General features: G+C 39.8%; 1 protein-coding gene across 1 annotated transcript; it reads right to left on the bottom strand.

Moving 5' to 3' along the window:
- Nucleotides 1-5,535: 5,535 nt before the first annotated feature.
- Nucleotides 5,536-6,476, bottom strand: LOC101391941 (ferritin light chain-like). Its single transcript, XM_087427320.1, has one exon. It carries the CDS (start codon nucleotides 6,472-6,474, stop codon nucleotides 5,947-5,949), a length of 528 nt encoding a protein of 175 aa, XP_087283446.1. The 5' UTR covers nucleotides 6,475-6,476; the 3' UTR covers nucleotides 5,536-5,946.
- Between the last annotated feature and the right edge of the window lie 17,293 nt (nucleotides 6,477-23,769).

Genomic DNA, 23,769 nt, shown 5'->3' with positions numbered 1-23,769 from the left:
GCGTGCAGCGCCTGGGTAGGGGTACTGGGCGGGCGCCCCCCCCCCCCCCCCCCCCGCCCCGGTCGAGCTGCGACTTGTGCGCCGATGGGTGTGGCGGGGCGGGAAGACGTGGGTCGTTTGTGCATGGCCCCGGTTCCCGCAGCAGTTTCTTGGCCTTTGACTTTTCGCCCTTCTCTCAACTCTTTCATCTTCCTTCCCTTGTCTTTAGTTAGCTTTTTTTTAAATTTTTTAACTGAAACGGAGGGTGGTCGTAGCCCAGGGGGAAACGCCCAGGCTTTGGAAACATACTCACCCCAGATCTGAATTTGAATGTGATTCCAGCGCTTAGTTTATTAACCTCCCCGAGCCTCCGGTTCTCTCCCGTCAGAGGTAGATGATACCTAGTGCGCAGTGCGTGGAGCAGACAAAAACCAGTACCTAGTAACATTAGATTTATCATCACAGTCATTATCAGCAATACTTGCCCTGTTGGCCTCGAAGAGGTTTCATTAATAACCAAGCATAAACCACTTGAAGTCTAAGTGGCGTATCTTTTCTGGGGTAATTTGGCAAAATGCGGCAACAGCCCTACAAGGGGACATACTTTTCTCTTAGAATTTTCACTTCTGGGAATTTATTCCAAGGAAAAACATGTAAACTGGATGTTCGTTGCAGAATTATTTTAAACAGTGAAAACTGAAAACAACTTAAATGCTTAATAAGAGATGGCTAAGTCAATTAGGCTATATCAATGGTGTGGACGTTATTACCATGCTATTCCTATGCTATAGAAGAATCAAATAGTATAGAAGAATATTAACTTTAACAAAGATGTACTGGATGCCTCCTATGTACCAATTATTATTCTGTATCTGTACTGTCCATTGTAACCACTAGCCACATTGTGGCTGTTGGGAGCTTGAAATATATGGTAGTCTGAACTGAGATGTGCTGTAAGCGTAGACTACACAGTGGATTTTGAAGAATTAGTATGAGAAAAAGAATGTAAAATATCTCATTTTTTAATAGTGATAACAGAAGGACTATTTAGGTTAAATAAGATATAAGATTAAAGTTAATTTCACTTTTATCTTTTTACTTTATTAACATGGCTGCTAGAGCATCATTTTATGTCACGCGCATTATATATTTATATATTTCTATAGGACAGTGGTATTCTACTTACTGGATATACAGTGGTGAACAAGGCAGTTTTTGACCTCATAAAATTAACACTGTTGAGTAGAGCATAGACAATGAATAATATGTACATCGTGGTAAGTTATCTGAAGAAAAGAAAGCAGGGTAAGGGCTAGAAGGTGTGTGTATATTGAGGCTGGGTTATTTTAGACAAGATTCTTCCTCACCTGTTCAGAAAATGGATGTGGGAGGGAATGAGATCTCTCTGGATAGAATGGGGAGCGGGTGGTAGGAGTGTGGTGTCTTCTAGGAAAAGTCAGGTATGGATTGAGGCTGATAAATCAATTGGGGCCTGGTGGAATCTCTGCCTCAGGGAAGAAACCACATCAGGAGAGGAAGGAAAGAGAGAAGAGGGGTAAGGTACCAGGGAAAAAGAGCTCGGGGGGCCCTTGGGAAAGACAGAACAAACAGGCCCGGCATGGGTATGTTTCAGGTAGAGCAGTTACTAGAGTACTATTAGTATATACACTATAGTACTCTGAGTGTGTATGTAGCTATATAATGAGTATGCTATGGTATTAGGATATTATTTCAGCTGCTCTCAGACCCAGGAGAAGAGTGGCTCAAACCATTGAGAAATATATTTCTGTCTCTGGGCGTAAGGCGTCCAGAGTGGTAAGGTAGATCCACAGAGCCAGGGACTCAAATTCCACCTATCTTTTAGCTCCACACTCCCTGGTTTGTTACCTTGGCCCACATGGTCCAAGATGATGCTCCAATGCACCTTCCCTCCAGCTAGTGCAAAGGGGGAAAGGGGAACCTGGGGTTTTAGAAGTAGGGTTTTTCCACCTCAGCACAATTCGTATTTGGGGTTGGATAATTCTGTGTTCTGGGGGCTCTCTTGTGCACTGTAGGATGTTCAGCAGTATCCCTGGCCTCTAACCACTAGATGTCAGTAGCATCCCCCAGTTATGACAACCAAAAATGTCTCCAGACACTGCCAAATGTCCCACGGAGGGCAAAGTCACGCCCAGTTGAGAACCCCTGCTTTAAGGGTACTACCCGTAAGGTACCCACAACACTTCTGCTCAAAACCCACTAATGGCCAGAAATTCATCTCTCAGCCATCCCGAGGGTAAAGGAGTCTTGAAATTGTCTGCTGGCCAGGTACCCAGCTAGAAGTTAGCTAAGGAAGGCGGCAAGAGGAGAGCAGATTCTCTCACACCCTTGTTGCTACAGGGAATGGAAACTCCGTAGCTGATTGAGGAGGTGGTCCTGTTCTTTCCATCTTCTGGGCTGAGTTTTAGTTATTATTAAATTTAATTCACTTGCATAAAAACATTGGTGATGGGGAACACTGAGCATCTAAAAAGTGACAATCCCGTTTGAAAGGGATGATCATCGTTACTCCAGAGGGTGGACCAGGGCGAGAAACTGGATTCTCAAGTGACGGCTGCAGGTTGGATTTTCACTTGTGTTTTATCGCCATCTGGTGGAAATTTATAAATCCTACCATTCCTCACCCTCGTGTTTGGTATTTTATTTGTCTCAGGTATAAACCTCAAATTACAAGTAACCCTTAAATGGATTTTAGCAAAACCTTAATGGGTCGTTTCAGATGAGGAGCTCTTTAAAGCAGGGTTTCTCACCCTCGGCACTATTGACATTTGGGGCCGGATAATTCTTTGTTGTAGTGGGGCTGTCCTGTGCACTGTAGGATATTTAGCAGCCTCCCTGGCCTCTACCCACTGGATGCCAGTAGCAACCCTGTTCCTCCCCTCTCCATTTGTGACAACCCAAATTGCCAAATCTCCTTTGGGGGGCAAAATCGTCCCCAGTTGAGAACCATTCCTTTAAACAGAGCATCTAAAAGTCCATGTTTTATTAAGGCCATATGCCACAGCAGTTTTGCATCAGTGTATCCTGAGAGTGGGAGAGGCACGTCTGCAAGGGACGGGAAGACAGTACTGGGAGAAAACGAGGCTCCAGAGGCAGCATGATGTGTCCTCTTTTTTTACACTCTCGGGAGCTCTGCTACTGCTTGTCCCAATGGGTGGAGATGAGATTGACGGAGGGATCCCAAAAAGCCTGGTGAGAGGATGTAGACTTTCTTTAAATCCCCCAGGGCAAGGAAATCTACAGAGGTGATTACCTAAAGGAGGAAGGAGCACAGAATAATCCCAGACTGTGGTACCGGGGCCCCCAAGTTCCCCTCAGGGATGTACAGCTATGGATGATCCTGCCAGGTGTGGGAAGCCATAGCTAATCTTATGGGGCTTCCTGGTCCCCCCAACCTTGGTACCCCTCTGTGGCCTGAGTGTTGTGGAGAAACTGGTTAGGAGCCAGTCCCCTTGCCTGGGTCAAGTAAGTGGTGCTAAACCACCTGCAAACAGTCCTGAGTTCTTACTTGGAAGCTGCGTAAAGGAAAGGTCAATTTCCCAGGAGCATCCCCTAGCGGGCCTGGCTTCATGCCCCTCTGAAGTTCTCTCCTACAATTTCCCTTTGATTTCATCTTCTTTGCAAGCCCCTGCCCCCCACCCCCGACTCTCCCTTTGAGCCGATGACCTCACCTCCTACTGACAAAATGAAGATGACCAGGGGCATTTTATTACTTGGAAACGTATGGCCATCTGAACTCTGCACTCACCGTGCCTCTTGTTTTAGAGGAAGAGGTATCTTGGCTTCTGCCTAGGTGAATCCGTTCTGGTGTTCTCTGGATCCAATCCCATGTCCTCACAGGCACCTTGCTCCCTCAGTTATGCACTTCTCTCTCACATCAGCACCTTTCTCTTTTTTGGCCCCTTCCCCATCAGCATCAGCCTTGCTCAGGCTCTCTGATCTTTACAATAGTTTTGGTTGATCTCTCGCTCCTTACTGCTGTTTCTATTTCTCTTTTTTGTCCTACTTCTGTAAAAAGTGGGCCACCTTGATTCTCTTGCCTTCTTTCCACTCAGCCCACTGCCATTTCTCTTCCAGCACGTCCATTACAGTGTGGCTGTCTCGCCAAGGCTCTCTGTGGACTGTCTCCTATCTGCTCTCTACTATTATTTGGCCTCTCGGCAGTGTTTGATGCAATTGACTATGTCCTCTTTCTTTGCAATTACCACATTTTCCCTCCTAAACTGCAAGAGTAACATGTGCTTAATGCACAAAACACAAGAAGAAAACAAACACAAGAGCAAAATAAATCTCAGAAAACATAGGCGCTGAAGCAGAAAGGAAAACAACAAGGCTCTCATTCCTACTTTCAAATAACTATTTTAGTGTATGTCCTCCCTATACTAATACATTTAAACACGTACATACCTCTCTCTTATACACACACACACGTATAAAACCAAATGGTTTCTTGTCATAGATCCTATTATGTAACTCTTCCCCAGAAAGCTGACTCTGTGATGGAGTTTAGGGTGCAGGATGTTTATTAAGGAATGACCTTTGGACCAACACTTATGAAAGGGAAACGAAGGAAGCAGGATTGGGTAGAATATGGTTTCTCAACTGTGGCGTATTGACCTTCTGGACAGGGTAATACTTTGTTGTGGAGCTGTCCTGTGTATTGTGGAATGTTTAGCAGCAGCCCTGGCCTCTACCCTCCAGATGCCAGTAGCATACAACCCCCCCCCGCCCCCCCAGTAATGACCAAAAATATCTCTAGACATTGCCAAGTATCCCTGGTGGTGGTGGTGGCGGAGGTGGGGGGGTTGGGGGGGGTGGGCAAAATGGCCCCCAGTTGAGAACCACTGAGGTAGAGAGAAGAGCTGAACTTGGATGTGGCCTAATAGCAGTCTTTTTTTTTTTTTTTTAAATCTGCATTATTTAAAGTTTACTTTACTTATCTGCTTATTTATACACAACCTTGTTCCAGAAAGGGTTTAAGGTGGCTTAAAAGAATCCATAAAATACACCAAGAAATTAGTAACGGAAGAATCAGGAATGAAGCTTATACAAAAACGCTTATACAATTCTACTCATTTACACTGGGTGGACCACATATTTGGCTCTAAGCTTTCTAGCAGGCAGTCAAAAAAGGAAACTTAATTAGTTACATCATTTATGGTGTCCATAAAACAAAAGCAAGCCAATTACCCAAGTGAAGCACTGTTATTCCTAATATTAAGACCAGAAAGAAATTTCTCGAGAGGATTCATAAAGAGGTCAGTGTACGAGGTTATAATCACTGTTCTCAGTCACAACCTAATGGGAGACACAAAGATGAATTTCACAGGGCTCTTTCTTGTTGTATTTGATATAGGCAGACGGCATCGCACCAACTTGAAAATCAGGAAAAGCAATTTTATCATGAGTTTGGGGGTTGGGGGGGGCAGACAATATGATATGGTCAAGATACTCAGCTCTCTGCTCTGCTAGGCAAAACCAAAGATAAATTTTAGAACAATAGAGTTTAATCCAGTACCCAGAATGGCTTCAGAGAAATTATGAAACTCCTAAAATTGAATGAAACATTTTATGAATACGCATGTTTTTCTTGACAGAGAAAACATAGTTTATTAGATTCTTAATGTACCCAGGCGATTCACAAAAGTTGGGAATAATTTCTTTAGAAAATCTAGAGAATTAAACAGACTACAAATCCTTCATGCTATTCTGCATACTTGTTTTACCCCTCACAGCCTCTGCAAAAGAATCTTTTTTCCCCTCTGCAAAAAGAACCTTTCTTTGTTTCCATTTGGTCCCACGGCTTGGGCGACGGTTTCAGGGTGGTTAAAAAGTTGCCTCCTGGCTGGAGAAAGAGGCTCAGGCAGAAATCCCGATGCTAGGGCAATGCAGAGGAGTCGCTCAAAGGCTGCTGGGCTCCGGAACCTCCTAGTTGTGCTTGTGGCTGAGACTTTGGAAGAGATATTCGCCCAGCCCGGCCTCGGCGCCGGCCAGCCTGCGGAGATTGGTCAGGTAGTCGCCCATCTTCTTAATGACTTTCATCTCCTCCTGGAGGAAGTGGCTTTTCAGAAAGGCACAGAGATGTGGCTCTGTGTTGGCACAACCCAGAGCATGCAGATCCAAAATGGCCTCGTTCAGGTCCTTCTCCAGGGCTATGGCGGCTTCCATGGCATCCACGCTGCCACTCCACTCATCTTGGGACAGCTTCTGCCCGTCCTGGACGAGGGCGCAGCCGCTCCACTGGTTTTGAAACTTCAAGAGCCGCTGGGCGCCCTCACGCTTCTCCTCAGCCAACTCGCGGAAGAAATGGCCCACATCCTCTACAGCCACATCGTCGCCTTCGAAATAAGAGCCCAGAGAGAGGTAGGTAGAGGAGGCCCGCAGATGCAGGTTAACTAGGCGGTTGACGGCGGCCTCCACCTTGGCAGCGTAAGTCTGGCGGATCCTGGTGCCCATGGCTGGTCAGCAGTGAGGCGTTCACCACAAAATATGGCGCCTTAGCTGGTCCCTCCCGGAAGCAGGGGAAAGCCGGAAAGATAGCACCGGAAGTTGCCTAACAATAGTCTCTCTGGACCCCACGGGCATCTCGGGAGCTAGAATGGCCCTTATGAGTTGTCAGAAATCGGGCCAAGATGGCCAGGCCTTTATTCTCTCACAGTCACTGGACATGGGCACTGGGTGAGGGGGCTCTCTGTGGCCCGAGCAACAAGTCCTTCACTGAAGGGGGATCTGGGCCATCCCAGTGTTCACGACATGTGTTACTCTACAACTGCTAATTTACTTCTCAGAATTTTTCTACTCAATGATAAAACTCCTGAGAATTGGGGCCATGCCTTGTTTGGTTCTGTGTCATCAAAACCTAGCATACTACATGGGAATAAATACTGGTTAAATGAAATAATGAAATGAAATGGGACAAGAATTGTGGCTATTCGGATATTTGCAAACTTAAATACTATAATGAAAGGCTTCATTATGCATTTTCTTGAGATGTGGGAAACACCCAAAAGATTAATCCATATTTACATTATTTTATTTAATTATGAGTACTTTTTTGAGAAGTAACAAGAGTCACTATCAACTGATAATACTAAACAGTACTGGGCTAATCTTTGACAGTGTTTTGGATCTTTGGCAGATGAAGTTTTTTATCAGTAATTTATACAGAGGATTAGGGGACTGGGGTGGGACAGAGCCAACTAATTTATGAAATATTATTCAGAATTCAAGTACTGAAAATTTTTGCTTAAATAGATATGAGTATAAAGCACTATGTCTATAGCACCACAAAATAGTACCCATCTCCATCCAGCAGAGGGCACAGCTGTACATGGTTATTGATGGAGAAATACTTTTAAAAGTTAACAGAAAGTGTGTTAATCTCACCGCCAGGGCTGGCCCCGTGGCTTAGTGGTTAAGTGCACACGCATTGCCAACTCTATTCTTTCACATTAGTTTTTAAGTTATTATGTCTTCAACAAGCTCAGGATTAGGTTAATCTCTAAATAATACTGTTAATTTCAACTGGCTAAAATCATTTGAGCCCAACAAGGTGTAAGGGTTTTTTGGAGCATAATTCCACCTCTGGTGTTTTTTCTGTTCTCACAGGATATTTTATAAGTCATGACACAGAAGTAAAGCACAGCTACATTTACTGTGCAATATCCCCCTGATAGATTGAGAAAAAATCAGGTTAATAGTGGCCACCTCCAATATTTTCAGATTTTGCTTGGAGTGGATATTGTAAATGATGAGCTCATGTGGTGAAATGGACAAAGGCCTGTTCTAGGGGATGGAAGATCTGGCTTTGTCCCTTACTGGTTGTTTGACCTTGGTCAAGTCATTACTTCTCAGAGCCTCTCTATCTTCATCTGTTAAAAGAGGAACAGTGATGCCCACTGGGCCCTCTTCACAGATGGGCCGTGTGTGCTCATGATGTAACAGCCATGGACGTCTGCTTCTCAGATGCATGGGGTCATCTGTGTCATAGTACAGGAGTAACTGAAGCAGTGGCAGCAGTCATGAAGTGTCCACCAGATGGTGGTCAGATGGTGGACAGTTTTCTCTCTGTGAAGAATTTGACTGAATAAATCTCCAGGTCCTTAGGCAATTCAGAGCAGTGGAAGGAAGCAGGCTTCAACGGAGAGGTTAGATTTCTGCTCATCTGGGGAGGAGGGCTTTGATTTGTGTTATGACCTTATTTTTACCACAACCTCATAAAGCAGGTCACTCTTCAGATGTGTTTCTTACTTTACTTTAGATATATTTCTAATTTCATTTTGGGGAATTTATCCTTTGATAGTAATTCAAAACTATAAAAGAGTATAATAGCTATATATGTATAGATGTTTATTATAGTGTTGTTTATGGATAATTAGTGAAATTGGAAGCAATTTTGGAACATGGAATATTAGGCAGCCATCAAAATGAAAATTACGAATATTGTATAGGTGCATGGAAAGTAAGTCTGATTAATGATAAGTAAAGTAAATGCAAATAAATTATGTGTCATGTTAATAACTATGTCAAAATTGAGAGCATATGTGGCTGGGGATAAAATGGCAAGAAAGATGAAATAGTAGTAACTCAACATGTCAGAGAGTTAGTAGTCTCTCTCCTTCTGTATCTGTCTGTCTCTGTGTGTCTCTCTCTCCTTCCTAAATCACGTTATTGCTGTTATAGTGATATTTGCAGAACACAACACTTATAAAGAGATTTTAATGCTTTATTTGAAATACAGCAATGCCTAATGTATCCCGTGTGTTAAGTGGCATGTTTAAATGACTTATGAATCTGATTTTTTCTGTTAAAAGTTTTTTAACTGATCAAAAGATTAAAAATTAAAAGATCATTTTTTCCTGATCCTTACTCATTTAAGCACAAAAAAAAAAACAACAGCAAAACCATTTTGGCTAGAAATCTTTCTAAAATGTCTTGCATACTTTCCTGCCTTCTTCAGCAGTTTCCTGAACTTATCTTATTCTTTTCTTTATATCTCAGGCTTACCATGATGAATGTCAATTTCTCTCCCACACTTGAGTACAATGATGTTCCCATGTGCAGTTCAAGTATAGGGTTATTTGCCTCTACATGGCATGATCAAATCTCCTCTGAGTTTTGATTCCTTGATTCTTGTCTTTACAGGTTTTCTTTTTTTGCTGTTTAGTCTTTTTCTCGCTTGCAGTCTATCAGATGTCATTTTCGTGGTTACCAGTGTCCTAGCCTTTGGCAGCCTTCCTTTCCTAACCTCCCAACACATTTGCTGCTTCTAACATGCATTGTTGAAAAATCACACAATTGAGTTTACTAGAATTATGTGCAGAGTTCCAAAGGGTTTTCCATTTTGTGTAAGTGTTTGGACAATGGAGACATGGCCATGTCTACTTTAGTTGCTCAGAGGTATTTTGGCTTATCTCTTAGCTCTTGGCTATTTCCTGGATACATTGAGGTCTCAGGGAAATGACCTATGCACAAGGGATGTGCTGCTGCAGGGAAAGTAAAATACTGGCTCTCAGAAACAAAGCATAGTAGTAGTAAATCCAGTCAACACCAACAAATCAATGGAAACTGAAAGCAGAGTCAAACAATCAATAGGTATCAAAAAACCCACAGTTTCATCTGCTCCATTCTTTTTCCATGTCACTTCATCCTTTTCATTCATAGAAATGAGCAATGGAATGAGGAAAAGCAGAAATTATACAAAATAAATTAGAGAATAATAATTTATGTGATTCAAGGATCTTTTCCCTTGGCCAACCAATAAATAGCACCTATTTTGAACATAAAAAGCGTATTTTTAACATATAAAGCTGGTTGTTAGATGCCATGGAGACTCAAAAGAAGTAGGCATTTATGCTTCCTATCCTCATTTTTTTTTTTTTTGCAAAAGAAGTAACTGTAGGAGTGGACCATTTGTGCAATTAAAATTGAATTAAATGTAATTAAATTAAATTAGATATAACTCTCTGGGAATATAGGTGTTATATAAATTCAGATATTTCTGATACCCAGAGTCAGTGCTATTTTCTTTTAGTTCTGGTGTCTAAAGTAAAAATACAATTCAATGTTAGTCATTATGGATGTGTAGGCACTCTTTTGAAGAGAGTTTCTACCATAATTTATTGAATTCCATCCCACTCTTAAAGGTATTTATGCACTTCCAGAGCTTGGGAAAACTTATTACACTTCCAAGCCTTCTGTTGATTCTGAAAAATACCCAATAAAATTGGCAATAACCACAAAATAAAATAAGCAAACGCACCTCCTAATCTTAAGAGTAGTAATTGAAAGGTAACTTGTAATGGGACATGATTTTTGGTTCTTTTGCTTAATTCTGAAGAACCTTTCAGATTCTGTGGATCAGTGTGTGAGAAGTGACCTACACTTAGATCAATGTATGAGAAGTGACCATCTTCTAAGAATCAATGCAAATTGCTGGACAAATTTTTGTGCAGTGTGATTAGAAATGATCATCAATACTGGAGAAATGATCAGAAAGTCCATACTTTTTTATTGCTTACCATGCACAGGTCTAGACTGCCCAGAGAATGATAGGGAGTATATTTGGAGTGAATAGCAGTGTTGTGTCTACATTAGACAAGACTTGCTGGTCATTGTGATGGGAAGCTAGTTGAGAAAATGGTTATCTTTTCCATAGTTTGAAGGCTATATTAGTGAAATCCTACAATGTCTTGTTGTCATCCTAATAAATCACGTATTAGAAACTGGTGCATCTGTTGAATTCTGGATCATTCATGGTAGTAGGGGCAAGGTTAACTTTTAGAAAAATCACCAAATCAAACAAATTGGAGTAATCCAAAATAAAGTGTTTAGAGCCCTGAAACCATTCCAAACCACATTTTACTCAATAATTAAAAAAAAATCTTCCATTACATTTTTACAATATTATGAAAAATTTTGAGATAACCAATATCCTTTCCATCTTTTTTTGCTCATTTTCTATTGGAAACGATGATGGGAGACAAGATGGCCAAAAGGTTAGAAACTAGAGAATACTTTTCTTTCTGGCTATAGAATGCTGTGAACATTTACAAATGTTCGGTAGCTCAATGAAATGTTGAGAATAATGTATGTATTCAATTTATTAGGGAACCATTTGTTTTTCTATTAAGCTAAACAAATGCAATCAATTTAATATGCATAATTGATAAGACCCATAGAAATAAAGTACTAGTTTAATCATTTATAGCAGTGGGTCTTAGTTTTGGATTCATACTAGCAGCACTTGGAGAGCTTTTAAAAACCCCAAACCCAGGCCATATCCTAGACCAATTAAACTAGAATCTCTTGGGGCTGGAACTCAGATATCAGTATTTTTAAAGCTCACTAGGCGATTCTAATATGTAGCCAAGTTTGGGAAAGACTGTTTTATAGAATATCCCTCCTTACTCTTAGTTAAGCTTAAGTACATTAGGGACTCTTTCTTTAACAATCTTTAACAGTCTGTTTCTTTAACAGTCTTTAGGGACCGTTTCTGTTTCTTTTGCTTTAAACAAAAGCAAATCACTCCAAAAGAAGAATCTTATTTGTTTTCTTTTATTCCTTCTTTCCTTTTCTTTGCTCTTGGTTTTTCTGCCATATTGATCAATGTGGCATAACGGCATATGGTGTCAGGTCATCCTAGGTTTGAATACAGGTTGGGTTATTCACTAGTTATCACAGATTGGCAATTTATTTAATCTCTAAACTAGTTTTTTTTTTCTTTTCCCCCATCTATAGCAGCGGTTCTCAACTGGAGGTAATTTTGCCCCCTAGGAGACATTTGGCAATGTTGGAGACATTTTTGATAGTCACCACTGGGAGGGCACTTTTGACATCTAGTGGGTAGAGGCCAGCTATGTTGCTAAACATCCTACGATGCACAGGACAGCCTTCACAGCACAGTATTATCTGGCCCCAAATGTCACTAGTGCCAAGGTGAAGGAACCCTGATCTACAGAGTGAGGTTCTGGAGTCTGACTGCATGTATTCAAATTCTCGTTCCTCCATTTCCTAGCTGTGTAACCTTGAGCAACTTACTATTCCTGCCTGAATCCATCTGAAAATGTATTATTAGCACACACCTTGGAGTTGATGTGAAGTTTAAATGACTTAATGCGAGTGGAGCATTAACACAGTGCCAGGTAGCTAATTATCACCAAAATATACTCCTCCTATTCTGGGGCATTTATGGCCTCTTGTCAGGGTCCTTGAGATCATTTGTTTGATGCCACTCTTGACAGTCTCAGTGTTAATATTTCATGATTCTGTGGTAGGAGGGGGAGAGGGGTTGCAGGGTGGAATTGTCTCTGAACATGCACTTGCTTTGGATTCCAAGTGGAAATTCAGAGAAGACAGTCCTACAGACACTGTTAATTTCCTTCCCTCTCCTTTCACATTTCTCTCTCACCTTACCACTAGCTTGACATTTGTATTGAGCTAGAGTGTTGAAATAAACAAGCTTGCATTGGGTCAAATAAAAAGTCAAAGAGGGCCGGCCCCGTGGTTTAGCGGTTAAGTGCGCGTGCTCTGCTACTGGCGGCCCGGGTTCGGATCTCGGGCACGCACCCATGCACCGCTTGTCCGGCCATGCTGAGGCCGCGTCCCACATACAGGAACTAGAAGGATGTGCAACTATGACATACAACTATCTAGTGGGTCTTTGGGGAAAAAAAAAGGAGGAGGATTGGCAATAGACGTTAGCTCAGAGCCTGTCTTCCTCAGTAAAAAGAGGAGGATTAGCATGGATGTTAGCTCAGGGTTGATCTTCCTCACACACACACACAAAAAGTCAAAGATATTCTTACAAGTGCTGATTCTAAGGGAAGAGGGTTAATAGCAATGAACACAGTTTATTAAATAAACTTTATATTTATTATTAACAAGAGGCAGATAGCTACAGGAGTCTGAAACTCAGGAAAGAGCTCCATGCTGGAAATAGATTTGGGAATCATTACTACACAGGGAGTCAGAGTTACAGGAGAGAATGAAACTGAAAGCAAGGGTGTAGGGAGAAGAGAGAAGGGGCTCAGGATATAATTCAAGAAATATCTGCTCAGCTAATATTTATTGCAGACCTACTGTGTGCTTGCCAGTCACCTTTCTAACCTATTAGACTACATTTGACTTTTAAGGAGAGTCACCTCCTACTCCCTCAGTCTTTGCCCCAAGTGTTTGTGAGTCTGGCTTGAAACTGATAAAATGAATCTTTACTGAAGACAAGGTGGGATGCTCACAAAACTAGCTTGGAAATCCCTGCACTGATTGCCCCCTGTTAATTGGATTCACTTTTTATTTTTGTCATTATAATTATATAATCATATTACAATATATTTTAAAATTTGAATTTTTTCTCCACGCATATGCTTTTCTCTAGTCATAGTGTGCATATAACTAGGTGTTTTTTTTTGTGAGGAAGATTAGCCCTGAGCTAACATCTGTTGCCAATCCTCTTTTTGCTGAGGAAGATTGGCCCTGGGCTAACATCCGTGCCTTTCTTCCTCTACTTTATATGTGGGACGCCTGCCACAGCATGGCTTGATAAGTGGTGCGTAGATCTGCACCTGGGATCTGAACCTGTGAACCCCGGGCTGTCGAAGTGGAGCATATGAACTTAACCACTATGCCACTGGGCCGGCCCCGCTAGGTGTGTTTTTATAACAACTTTACTGAGACACAATTCACATACCATATAATTCACCCACTCAATGTATACAATTCAATGGTTTCTAGTATATTCGTAGAGTTGTGCTATCATTGTCACAATCAATCTTAGAACATTTCCATCACCCCAAAAGAAACCCATACCCATTAGCAGTCACTCCCCATTTCCCCCCAACCTCCTGGCCCTAGAGATTTTCTGTCACTATAGATTTGCCTACTCTGCACATTTCATATAAATGGATTAATTCAATATGTGGTCTTTTGTGACTGGCTTCTTTCACTCAGCATAATGTTTTCAAGGTTTATCCATATTGTAGCATGCATCAGTACTTCATTACTTTTTATGGCTGAATAACATTCCATTGTATGGTTATAGCACACTTTGTTTATCCCTTCATCAGATGATGGATTTTTGGGTTGTTTCTACCTTTTGGCTTCTGTGAATAGTGCTGCTATGAACATTCGTGTAGAAGTATTTGTTTGAACACCTCTTTTCAATTCTTTTGGGTATATATCTAGGAGTGGAATTGTTGGGCCATGTGGTAACTCTATGCTTATCCTTTTGAGGAAGTGCTAGAACACTTTCCAAAGCAGCTGTACCATTTTACATCCCCATGAGCAATGTATGAGTATTCATATTTCTCCACATCCTCACCAACACTTGTTATTTAATTTTTTAACACTTGTCTTTTTAATTATTAACTTTTTAAATTATTTAACACTTGTCTTTTTAATTCTAGCCCTCCTAGTGGGTATGAAGTGGCATATCATGGTGTTGATTCTATATTGTTTTTAAAAAATGTTATTTGATATGCATTTCCAGGTCACTATCCTTCATAATAAACATTTAAAATGGGTTCAAAATATTCTTTCAAATGGCTATATTATAATTTTCTAGATGATTCTTCTATCTGGAAACGTTTATTTCCAAATTTTTACCATTATAGATAGATTTTCCTGCATATATATTTTCTGTTTAGATTATTTTCTTAAGCTACTTGCAAGGTGCATTTTCAAGTCTTTCCTTATCCATAAAGAATGCATAAAGGAATACACAACTGGAAAATTTTGTGTGGTGGAGAAAATATTCTATCATGGAGTAATATTTATCATCAAAAGTTTAAACTGGCAGAAAGCTCCCAATAAAGGGAAGGATCCTAACCAAGTAGTGAACACCTAACACCTAACAAGTTTGGCCACCTAATCCATCTTTGAACAGAGATGGAAAGGTCCTCTCTAATTTCCACTTGCATAAAAACAGAATTCCCAATGTTCACTATGGAACTGGTACACTTAAATTTATTATAACCTGAAAATAGATTTTTGTTGTATAAAAAACAGGAAATATAAGCAAAAGGAAGGAAGGAAAAATCCCCCTCCCTAGGATTAATCATTGCCTCTTTCTACAGGGTCCCTGGATGAGCATCTCTGAATCATTAGCAGGTCTGAACTACCTCCAGTGGTTGAGCCTGAGAAAAACCACCTACAGGCAGTTCTAATAAATGCCTGGGGCCCCTGAGCTCTGAAATTGCTGGGGTTTCTTCAAGGAAATCCCCTTGGAGAAAAGTAACATTCGTTTCTATTTTCTTTGGTCTTCTGGTTAGTTTATATGTATTTAAGAGCAAAATTCAACAAACGTTGAAGAAAGTTTGAGTGGGCTCTTCCACTTCCTTCAGAAAATTGATTTAAAATTGGAGTGACATTAATTCCCAATGCATTAATTAGACAGCTTGCAGAGTCCATTTCTGCTAATTTAAATAATTTCCCTAAGTTCTCTTTACCACTTTTGTATGCAAAGATGTGCCACTGAACTAATTTGATTGTCACAAAAGGGATTTTTTTGACTATAAAAAAACAGGCCTTTAAAAAAAATCTTTGACTGTCAAATTATGAATACAGGAATATTTCTACACATTTATCATTCACATCCAAACATTTATTGAGCACCTACAGTGTGTAAGGCAAGAGGCTGGGACCACGGACTCAATTATAAAATGGGTTGAGTGCTAGGGAGAAAGACAAATTTTGAGACAGAAAAGTTGTATTAGGAATGGAAAAGGGTCCATTACATAGGGATTCTCTAACTGAGGACTTTCTAGACGCCAACTTTATTTCAGTTTCCCTTTTCAGAAAGCCGAGATAAAACCCAAATGCGATGGAGGCAGGGAGGGGCCCTGGGGGTGTTTGAGAAGCATGACAGCAGGTGTGGAGCTGTGGTGTCTGCAGTGCTGGGGAGGAGCATGATGCCTGTCAGAGGGCCCAAAGTGCAGGAGAGAGAGGCAAATTTATCTCACTGTACAATTTTGCCCTGGTCCCTGTAGGGCGCTAATTGTCCCTAGGCAAGTGTTTACAAAACTGTCTTCCTGTGGAATCTCTTGTGCCTCTTTAGAAAAATACAAATAGCTTGACCCCAAGTCCCAAGACTGTGACTCAGTTGGTGGCTGAGGAGCCTGGAAATCTGTATTTTCACAAAGCTTCCTGGGGCAGTGCTCATCCACAGCCAGGTTTGGGAACCTCTACAGGGGAGTCATTCCACGTAAGCCAGTGGTGCCGGATGACCAGGCTGCACATCAGAATCATCTGGGGACTGTTAAAAATGCTGATGCCCAGGTCCCATCCCTAGAGATTCTGATGTCATTGGTCTTCGGTGGGCCTGAGCATCAGGATTTTTCCAAGCTCCCCAGGTGATCACAATGGGCAACCAAGTTGAGAACCACTAGCTTAAAGGCATTCAATCCTGATGAACCATCCCTCTTGCTATCAGAGCTCAAAATGAAGAAATGGTGGCAGTTTGAATAACTGAATCAGAGAATTCAAGAGAATCGAGAGAACAGAAGCAAGGATTCAGAGCGGATTGTTTTAGAGGGAGTGGATAGGCACATCATTATCAATGCAACACCATTAAGAGCACTGTCTCTCAGAGACAGTTGTACTTTCTCATTTAAGGGGGTAGGGGGAGCAGGAAACACAACCACTCCTTAAAAGACCTGCTGCTTCTGTAAGGTTCATAAAGCAGGCAGTGCCTTGATTATGAAATGAGACCCCTGTTTCCAGAGGATAAGCAGTCTCAGCAGTCCTCCAGGGCCAGGAGAAACATTGGAAGAGCAGTCTGGGGATTTCTTCACCTAAAGGCAGGACACCTGTGCAGAGTGAGAGGCAGCCTTCACACAGATGACAGAGAGACTAGGCTGAGTTTTTCAGACTCCATACTTGTAGCTATGCATCGTATTTCTTCGCATTTATAAATGGCACAGCAGATGGCAGTCCAACATAAAAAGAAAGAGATGAATCTGTGACCATCTCCAACGGTGGCATCTAGGCAAAGGTAGCAGAGTCTGGGAACTGTACAGCATCTGCAGAAGCAGATGAACTTTCTGGAAGGATGGAACTGTTCTATATCCATGCTGTCCAGTACAATAGCCACCAGCCACATGAGCTCTTGAACATTTGAAATATGGCTAGTGAGTGAGGAACTGAAATCTTAATTTTATTTAACTTTAATTAAGTACAATTTAAATTTAAGTAGCTAGTGGCTTCTGTATTGACCAATGCACCTCTAGAGAATGAATCTTGACTCTGTCACTTACTACCCGCTTACCCTGGGGAAAATTTCTAAACTTCTTCAAGCTTTGGTTCCCTCATCTATATTTCTTATTTGCTGGTACCAGAATTCCTCTTAGGGACATAACTCTCTTTGTTTGGGAAAATACCTTGATGGATAATTTGGCTATGAAAATATAGGCTTCAGAGAAGGGTCTGGAAAGGAAATGTGGAATATGGGAAGGGCCAGTCATTTTCTATAAGAACATGGGAGAAATTATTAATTTATTGTTGGCCCTGATGAGAAGGAGTCGGGAAGGGGAAAGAGGAGCCAGTAAGAAAGGTTGCGGCTACATGGAATGTTGGGGTGGCCGAAAGGATTCTGGGAACAGAGAGTGCTAATATTAGCTCAAAGTTACTTCTGATACTGTGTTGTAGACCTACTTTGTCTTTCTAAATCTTTGGTAAAATTTGCTGTAAACACAAATAGCTTAGTTGGATTTGTGTGTGTGTTTATGTGTGTGTGTGAATTAAGTAAAGGTAATGAGCTGAATGTTTAGAGTAGAACTGAATGAAAAAGGGAAAAGATGGAATGATCAGACAGTTACTAAGCTAAACTCATTCAGTGAAAGCAGGAGCTCAGAGGCAGGGGAAACCATAAGAAAGAAAGCTCCTAAGGAAGTGTTAGAAACCATGGGGCTAGCATTGGTTTTTCATGAAATGGAGGGTCACACCAAGCTTATATAGATCTCAAAAGGAAGGGTCATCCCAGCTAATACTTGTATTATATGTAAACTGGGGATAATAATACCTACTTGAAGGGTTCTTGTGAGGATAAAATGAGATAATGCTTGTAAAATGCTTAGTTCAGTGCATTGCATATAGTAGGAGCTTAATAAACGATAGCCAACCTTCAGTTTCATATTTTAAAAATGAATAGAATACATTTTTTTTTCAGAAAATTAAGTGAAATACCATGTAAGGCTCCTGGTTCACAGTAAGCATTCCTTAAATGCCACATTCTTTCCTTTTTAGGAAGGGAATCTTCTTCCAGACCCTTATTTGATAGCTATATCATTTTACATTGTAGACCCACACAGGCTCCAGAAACTTCTTGGGAACAAATGACGTCTTTCCTTCTGTCCCTTCTCTCAATTACATATGGGTATGACTTTTAGGAACAGTGAACTGCTGCAAACTATTTTGTGGCAGTACAGCACTCATATTGGGCTACTGTCTGATGTCCAGGCTTGTCCTTCATCTTTATCCACAACCATCTCAGATTTTTTTTCTCTTTTATAACTCACGTGTGATTATTGCCTTACATTGATGAACCCAACTTTCATCGATTTTTTTTACCGATTTGGGGGTCTTGTTTATCCAATCAGTTGTCCTTGCCTCTTCTATAGTAGCCTTCATTTTCAATCGTATTTTAAACTCCTGCTTTTTAAAAAAATTATTTTATTGAGGCCATATTGGCTTATAACATTGTGTAAATTTCAGGTATACATTATTATGTATCAGTTTCTGTATAGACTGCATCGTGCTCACCACCAATAGTCTAGTTTTTATCTGTCACCATACATATGTGTCCCTTTACCCATTTTGCCCTCTCCTGCCTCCTATTACTCCTGCTTTGTAAACTAATTCACTAATTGTTTATTCAGTACATTCTGCCTTTGGCTAAAATGTTATTTGCACCTTTTTTCATCTCTCTTATTTATTTCAGCTTGCTTTTTGTTGCTGAGTGAGTACTTACGGATCATTCTTGTACATAAGAATCAAACTTCTTCCTGAGAGCAGGCTGGAAAATTCTGAGAATTATGGGGCTTTGACTACAGCTTCTGAAAAATTCAGAGAGTACAGGCTACTCTAGTGGTCACCAGACAGATGTCTGAATTTCCTCATGGATAACATGAAAACTTCAAGTTTGAAGATTCAAATTAAAAGTGTTTTATTCATTCCTAAACAAAACAAAACAAAACAAAACAAAACAAAACAAAACAAATTATCACCTCACCTGCAATTCAGCTCCATTACCTCTGGGTGGGGATGTGTTTAGTCCAAGCCACTCATCAGCATATGTGGCTAACTGAAAGAGGATTGATCGAAATAAAGGTAAACATGCTTTTGTCCTTCAAAATATATTTCTTATTAAAACAGCTTAGTGTAAGTACCATGGCATAATTTATCAAATTTATTACTTGAATTTTCAGGCAGCATTTCTATCCAAGCGATAGACAACTGCAGTGGGATCCTTGCAGATTCTGGTGCTGAGTATTTAATGATTTGAGGCCTGAGGAATCTTGTATTTTCCAGTATGCTTAGATTGTTAATGCAGGGGCTCAGGTGTCCTGAGTAAAGACAATTGCCACTCCACTTCTGAAACCACGATATTAGAATGATAATCCAAGAAAAGCTGTGTTCCACATTCTGATGACTAAAGAGAGACCTCATTTTGTAGTCATTTTATTTCAGCTGTTTGCTCTCCATGGTGAATAATAAACACAGGCATAAACTGTAAAGAGATATTTTCTTTTACAGGAGATGGAATTGCCTAGAAAACTCTGGAATTAAAAAAAACCCCGAATATAAATCTTGTCAGACTTGATAACTTATGTTTGAAATTTTTATCTACTTTAAGTGGTGAGAGCTGCCAAAGAGTGTATTAAGAAAAGGACCCCAGTTTGTCTCTGATAGATAGGGTGTTTATCAGTCAGTATTATATATGAAGAGTTCCCCACAGGCTTAGCACATCCTGTTCGGCTCTCTTGTTTTACTGTGTTTGTAAATCATAGAGGATGTTTGAAATATAAAGTAATGGTGACCTCTGATGTGGGGTAAAGAGTTGCCATTAGTGTCAATTTTTTCTTCCTACACCTTTACCTAAAGCTCCCATGAGGAAAACACTAGTGGGTAAAGGGAGTAAGTACTGAGGAACGGAAAATATCTGAAAAGTGCATCAACCATTTATTTTTTTTTTGAGGAAAGGTTCCTTTTAGAACCCGAGTCACAGTTTTTGAATATCCCTAAGGTTGGTATATCAGTTAAGGTACAGCCAGAAGAGAGAAATCCCACAAGTTATTTGAACTTTCAGTGGAATAGTTTGTGAAGTTCTGCATTTTCACAAAAGGTTACCTAATATTTTCTCACCGTCTCCATGGTGCTCCAAACCAGACTCTCATTGTAATCTTATGAGAAAACTAAAGTTATGTATTTCAGCAGTTTCCATGATTCAGACACAGATGTCGTGAGGTTTATTTGAAAAAATTATGCTTGAATCTGAAAAATCATATTGTAGAAGAAAATCCTAACTATAAAGGAAAATGTTCAAGCTAAATTGTTAGGTGAACAAAACAAGTTATCAAACAGTATGTAGAGAGGATTTCCAGTTTTAGTGATGGCAGGGTAGCTTGGATTGGACTAACCCTCCTATGTACGTAAATTGTAAATGTTTGACAAAATATTAACAAAATAACTATTTGAAGGCACTAGGAAAGTGATAAAAAGGCTGCAGAAATTGGATTTGACTCTTGAAAGAAGGGAACTGCACTGGGTAAGATCCAAGTTTATATAGCTTTTTCTCTGAAGGCATTCTCCAGTCTATGCTAAAACTCAAGCAGAAAGATGACATCATATTGGCTAGAGGTGTCAGAAGATTGAATTGAGATGCAAGAGTGGCTGGAATTTGAGTGGTAAACCTCTAGAAAGGAGGGAGTCACAGGGGTGGCTGTATATAATCTCCCCTTAAGTCCTATATATGCATCTCATATATGCATACAAATATGAGTATAATGTCCCCTTAGATCCTAGGCTGATCCCTGAATTGAACTTGCACCAAGGAGCACCTAAGGATATTAGTGGAAGGCAACAGCTGGAAAGCTGAGAAATGTGGGCAGAGATTTAAGCTCCTGCCCACAACAGTGGAGACAGAGTTTGGAGTTTGAGTCCTGCCCAGTTATATAGATTTGGCAAGTACTTTGGGATTTCCACTGAAATTCCAGAAGGGCCATGCCTAGGGTGCTAAAACTTTGTCACAGAACTAAGAGATTAATCCTAAGACTAAGGACAAATCAAAACAGGTCCACTCTGACAGTGTAAAACCAAGCCTCCACAGGTTCAAGGTTATCAGCCAGTAATTTAACTACCTGGTAAAACAAAAATCAACAGTATTTCATAGGGGATAACAGAGTCCAGATTCTCTAAAGCACACCATCCATTATATCCAATATCCAATAAAAATTACAAGATATACAAAAAGGCAGAAACGTGTGCCCTAAGGTCAGGAAAGAAAGGAGTGAATAAAACAGATGAAAATTTGCAGACAGGAACTTTGAAGAAGCTATTATAATCAGGTCCAAGAACTTAAATGAAAAAAAATTATTATGAGTGAACAGACGGGGAACCAAAGTAGAAAAATAAACACTACCAAAAAGAACCAAATGAGATTCTAACACTGTAAAATACAATAACAGAAATGAAAAATTCACTGGATGGGCTTAACAGCAGCTTGGAATTGGCAGAAGAAAGGATCAATGAATTTTAAAGACAAATCAATAGAAATTATCCAAATCGAAGAATAAGGAGAAAAGAAGATTGAAAAAAACAAGCAGTCTTCAACGACACGTGGGACAATACCAAATGATCTTACATATGTGTAATTGATGTCTGAAAAGGATTGGAAAGAAAGGAGCAGGAAAAAATGTTTGAAGAAATAATGGCTGAAAAGTTCTCAATGGTGAAAATCACCACTTTATAGGTCTAAGAAGCACAGTGAAGATCAAGTAGGAAAACTGCAGAGAAAACTACACCCAGGCACATCATAGTCAAACTGCTGAGAACCAAAGGTAAAGAGAAAATCTTACAAGCAGCTTGTGGGGAGGAAGACACATCAGAAAACAATGGTATGAATTATGGGTGACTTCTCATCAGATATATTAGAGACCCGGAGACAATGAAATGACATTTTAAAAGTACATAAAGAAAAAATTCAACCAGAATTTTATATCTAGTAAAAAAAATAAAGTAAAATAAAATTAAAAAACCAACACAGAAATCTATATCCAGAGAAAGTATTTTTTAAAAATAAAAGGAAAAAAATTAAAAATATATTTCAAGAACAAAAGCTGAAGGAATTTGTTCTAAGCAGAATTGAACTGCAAGAAATGAAAAAGAAATTTGTTTAGGCTGAAGGGAAATGGCATCAAATGGTATCTCAAATACAAAAGAAAGAATAAAGAGCACTGGAAATGATACATATTTGCACAAATGTAAAAGACTCTTTTTGTTTTTAATCTTAATTTCTTTAAAATACACTGACTCTTTAAAGCAAAAATAATATTTTATTTGGCATTAATAATATATATAGGTGTAATATATCTAACAACCATAACAGGGAGGGATTAGTAGAATTATACTGTTACAAAGTTGTTACATTTTATGTGAAGTGGTATAATGTTAAATCTTCATAGTTTCTGATAAGTTCAGGATGCATATTATAATATTTAGAATAACTACTAAATGTAATACAAAGAGGTATAGATAAAAAATCAATAAAGGAATTAAAATGGAATAGTAGAACAAAATTTGAATACATACAAAGCAAGGAAGTAGAAACAGAGAACAACAAAAAATGGGACAAATAAAACAAATAGTATTCTAAAATTTATCTAGAAGAATAAACAAATGGAGAATAACCAAGAAAATAATAAAAAAAGAAAAACTTGTTCTACCTGATATAAAAATGACCTATAAAACTATAGTAATTAAAACATTGTGATACTAGTGTAGGAAAAGAAAGCTCAATGGAAATAGGCTCATGAATATAGAGGAATTTGGTATTTAATAAGGACGGTATTTCAATTCGGTGGTGGTGGTGGGGAAACCTACAGCTAAAATACTCATTGGTGAAAGACCGAATGATTCCCCCAAAGATTGGAAAGAAGGCAAAGATATCTGCTCTCACAACTTCTATTCAACGTTATATTGTCTTTATTTGCAGATGACATGATCACGTCAAGGTAATTCAATGGAGGAAAGGATAATCTTTTCAACAAAGGTTTCTCAAACTGGATATCCATATGGAAAAAGATTAACCTCAGCCCCAGATCGATCCAGAGTGTCCACACAATTCCAATCCAAATCCCAACAGGCTTTTTGGTAGAAATGGACAAGCTCATTCTAATGTTTACATGACCTAGAATTATAAAAAGACATAGAATTATCAAAACCATCTGGAAACAGAACAAAATTGGAGGACTTGACCTTACTTCAAAACTTGCTTGTTGTGGGTCAGATTCCATGATGAAATGGTTCTGAGACTGTGACATTTGCATGCAGAAGCTTTATCGGAGACTGCTCTCGGGAACAACACTTGTGAGGGGTGAAGGAAGTATGGTTAAGCAGAGGGAGAAACTGAATGCTGAAGGAGCTGCAATGAATGCTTCAGTCATCTCTCAGGGAACCCTGCGATTGAGATAGCCCTTCAAAGCTGCCCGGATTTGAGGTAAGGGAGGCCTGGCTTTTATACCCTCAATTTGACCACTCAAA

This window comes from Ceratotherium simum, chromosome X, assembly GCF_057802395.1.
Source record: "Ceratotherium simum simum isolate JZ-2026a chromosome X, ASM5780239v1, whole genome shotgun sequence".
NCBI lineage: Eukaryota > Metazoa > Chordata > Mammalia > Perissodactyla > Rhinocerotidae > Ceratotherium > Ceratotherium simum.
The sequence above is the reverse complement of the archived record's forward strand: the minus strand, read 5'-3'. Positions and strand labels throughout refer to the sequence as shown.

Bases quoted from the DNA above. Each gene is read 5' to 3' on its own strand.
- LOC101391941 (XM_087427320.1), bottom strand. From the start codon at position 6,474: ATGGGCACCAGGATCCGCCAGACTTACGCTGCCAAGGTGGAGGCCGCC.